The following is a 3,313-nucleotide window of genomic DNA, read 5'->3' as shown; positions in this document are numbered from 1 at the left end:
ATGATAAATTTTAACAATTCAATATAATTTAGTTTATTATCTACAATGACATTTCATTTAAACACTATTTCATAATAATAGTAATGAAACACATTTACAATAGTTATTTGTTTCATTAACATTTAGTATAATTATTAAGTTGTTTAAGTATTTATAAAATTGAGAAGTATTTGAATAGATTCCATCAAGAATATTTTTATCTCCTAATAATAATTTTAATATTGTTTATTTCATTTAGTATATAACAAATGAGTGAGTCTTGTATAAAATGGTATATAATGAATATTATAAATTTGAATAATACTAAAAACAAGTTTTACTTTGTGGAGTAAATAAATTAATTGAAATCATTTTTATAAGTAATGAATTCTTGACAAAATATAATGTTCAGATGAACTTATGTATAAAATAAAGAAATATTTAACAGTGCAATAGAATTGAAGTTCAAAAATTTACATATTGGATATAAACAATTGAAATATCAAATCATTTGAAGTAAATTACAATGTAGTAACAATTCAATAATAATCATATCCTTTTAACTAATAGTATAACAAATCACATTTATTATGATACTAGCAATGAGTATAATAATTTAATGAAACATTGATATGTTTCAAAATTGAGGATAATATTTTATTATCAATTATGATTTATCTATTGTTTAAAAGTATTATAATCAAATGTGTATTCCAAATAGTGTAAAGTATTGAGAGTAAGTAAATAAAAGAAAATAAACAATATACTATTTAAACACGAGTTGAAGATATTAAAAAAGAACAAAAGAGAGATATTTAATAAATGACTCTTCAAAGAAATAGAAATAAAACATTATTTCTTTGAATAAGAGAAAGGAGAGAAAGATAAACAAGTAGTCATATACTAAGTGATAAAATAATTAAATATAAATTTTAAATGATAAAACAATAATGATATGTTGATGAGATAAATAAGAATATTGTGAAATAAAAAGTTATTAGTGTAAAAAGAATGAAAAATATAATTAAGAATGATCTTTTTCATTAACCAAGTGATTAAACAAAATAATATATCATTCTTTGAAAGAGTACTCTTAATAATATTTAATTTATTGATATTTATCATCCAAACAAGTTAATAAAAATATAAACATAAAATTCTATTAAGTATATAATTATCAAATACTTTAATTCTTATTAAAACACCTCTTCATCTTAATAAACATTCCTACAAATGGAACACATACAGAATTAAATGAAATGGTGATTAAGAACACATAAATGATTATTCTTCTAAAAAATTCAATGAAAAGATAGTTTTAAAGATCGAGAAAATTTATACCAATTAATTTTTATCAACAAGAAAGGAAACAAACACTCTTTGATTTCTTTTTGTCTTTGTTGTAGAATTTAGTTTATCTTCATAAAGAAGTAACAAGAGCTTGATAATAAAATAATCATTTGTATGGCTGAAGAGTCAATTAAAGCTGATGTTTCAATCACTAATAGTTTTATTTATGTATTGTATCACAAAATGAAGAGTTATTAGAAAAGTTAAGAAGACATTGAAGAACAAAAAGAGATTAAAAAGAAATTCAATCATAGAACATGAGATAAACTATCAAAACAAGAACAACAATTGATCTACAAGTTGAGAAAAGTACTAGATTCATCTTATGAAGATCTAGTCAATATCACAGAATCATAATGAGAAAGTTTGAAATATTCTTTTAACTCAAAACACAAAAAAGAATTAAAAAATAGAATAAAACTTGTATTCAAAAAGAGCAATTAACAATGAATACCAAATGAATATAATTTCATTTATTTTATCTTTAAAGAGATGTTCTACAACAAACAATAATTAAATTAACATTCTATGAATGTGAATAATACAAATACTCTTTTATATCTCATTCTTTGTTTAAACATAAAATAATTCTTCATATTTATATCTTTTGAATAAACAAAATATTAAGTTTTGTATTGTAATAATGATAGAAATTCTATAAAATAACAACTGTTGATTATCTTTCTCATCAATTCAACTTGTCTTAATTATAAAATTAAAATACAATTTTTATTTGAAGATGAGTTTAAAAGAACAAATAAACCATGAACACTCTTATGAATCAACCAGAACAACACATTGTATTCAATTAATTGTTGTGTTGTTCTAAAATTGAATAAGAAAGTATTAAAGACATGTATTTGTTATAACTATCAAAAATAAAAGTACTCTAATTAAACAAGTATCAAATGTGGATAAATTATTACAATGTTTCTCATACAAAAGATGATTTAAAAATAAGATCTTCAAATCACTATTTTCTATTTACTTTTAATCAAAATGACATATAAACATAAACTGGGTATTGAAGATAGTGAATAAATTAATAACACTCTTCATAAACAAGAGTTAAAAGAACTACAAAAGTAGATTTGTTATTTTTTGTAATCTACAACAAATAAACAATTTAAATGTTGTTTGTTCTTCTTATTGAGATTATTGAATTATCAAATGAATTTGATACAAAGTAAAAGACTTCAAGGATGTTCTAATAGTTGTTGAGAATGAAAATAAGTAAATACTTAAAAGTTAAAGTGTAACAAAACAAATACAATTAATAAATATCATTTGTTTACCAGAATGAATCATATGGATCATCATATCCATCATTGTAATCATTCATACCAAATCTTGGATACATGCTTCTTCTTGTTTGTTGTTTTCTTGGTAAATTTACTTGAAGAATTCCTTCATCATAATTGACTGTAATATTCTTAATATCAATATCTTCTGGAATTTCATATAATTGACTAAATGTTCCAAATCTTCCATTACAATATTTCATTGCAATCTTTGCAATATCTTCATCACTTATATTGCCCATTCGTTGTTTGATAGTTCTTATAATCATATTCATTTCATTGTCATTTGGTTTTTTAACTCCACTAACTTTCAAATATCCATTCTTTGTGATATTAACATCAATGTCTTCATCCTTTAATCCTGCTATTGTACCATAAACAATGACATTATTTCCTCTATCACTAACTTGGAATTTAACATTCATTTTCATTTTACTCCAATCAATCATTTCTCTAATTCTTTCTGAATTACTTTTCTTCTCTAGTTCTATTGCTTTTTCTTCTTCTTCCTTATTTTCTTCTTCTTTTTCACTTTGTGTTTTCTTTGGTCTAACATATCGTTGGTTTTGTTGTTTTCCTATTCCACTTTTTCTTTTCATTTCTTCTTCTTTCTTTTTCTTTAATTCCTCAATTGCCTTTTCTTTCTCTTCCTCTGCTTTCTTTTTCTCTTCTTCCTCTTTTCT

At 22.1% G+C, this 3,313-nt stretch overlaps 1 protein-coding gene across 1 annotated transcript, besides 6 other annotated features; it reads right to left on the bottom strand.

The window, feature by feature from the left end:
* The first annotated feature begins 889 nt into the window (after positions 1-889).
* Positions 890-917: a sequence feature (AT_rich).
* A 155-nt stretch (positions 918-1,072) lies between these two features.
* Positions 1,073-1,101: a sequence feature (AT_rich).
* A 12-nt stretch (positions 1,102-1,113) lies between these two features.
* Positions 1,114-1,181: a sequence feature (AT_rich).
* An 851-nt stretch (positions 1,182-2,032) lies between these two features.
* Positions 2,033-2,064: a sequence feature (AT_rich).
* Positions 2,065-2,620: 556 nt separating this feature from the next.
* EDI_178260 (uncharacterized protein) lies at positions 2,621-3,229 on the bottom strand (the record flags this gene model as incomplete). Its single annotated transcript, XM_001740474.1, has 1 exon — positions 2,621-3,229. The coding sequence occupies one exon, from the start codon at positions 3,227-3,229 to the stop codon at positions 2,621-2,623; it is 609 nt and encodes a 202-aa protein (XP_001740526.1).
* Positions 3,124-3,160: a microsatellite.
* Positions 3,218-3,313: a microsatellite.

The sequence above is a fragment of the Entamoeba dispar genome, genomic scaffold (assembly GCF_000209125.1).
Source record: "Entamoeba dispar SAW760 scf_1105229462965 genomic scaffold, whole genome shotgun sequence".
Classification (NCBI taxonomy): domain Eukaryota; phylum Evosea; order Mastigamoebida; family Endamoebidae; genus Entamoeba; species Entamoeba dispar.
Note: the sequence above shows the minus strand (reverse complement) of the source record. Positions and strands in the feature narration are given on the sequence as shown.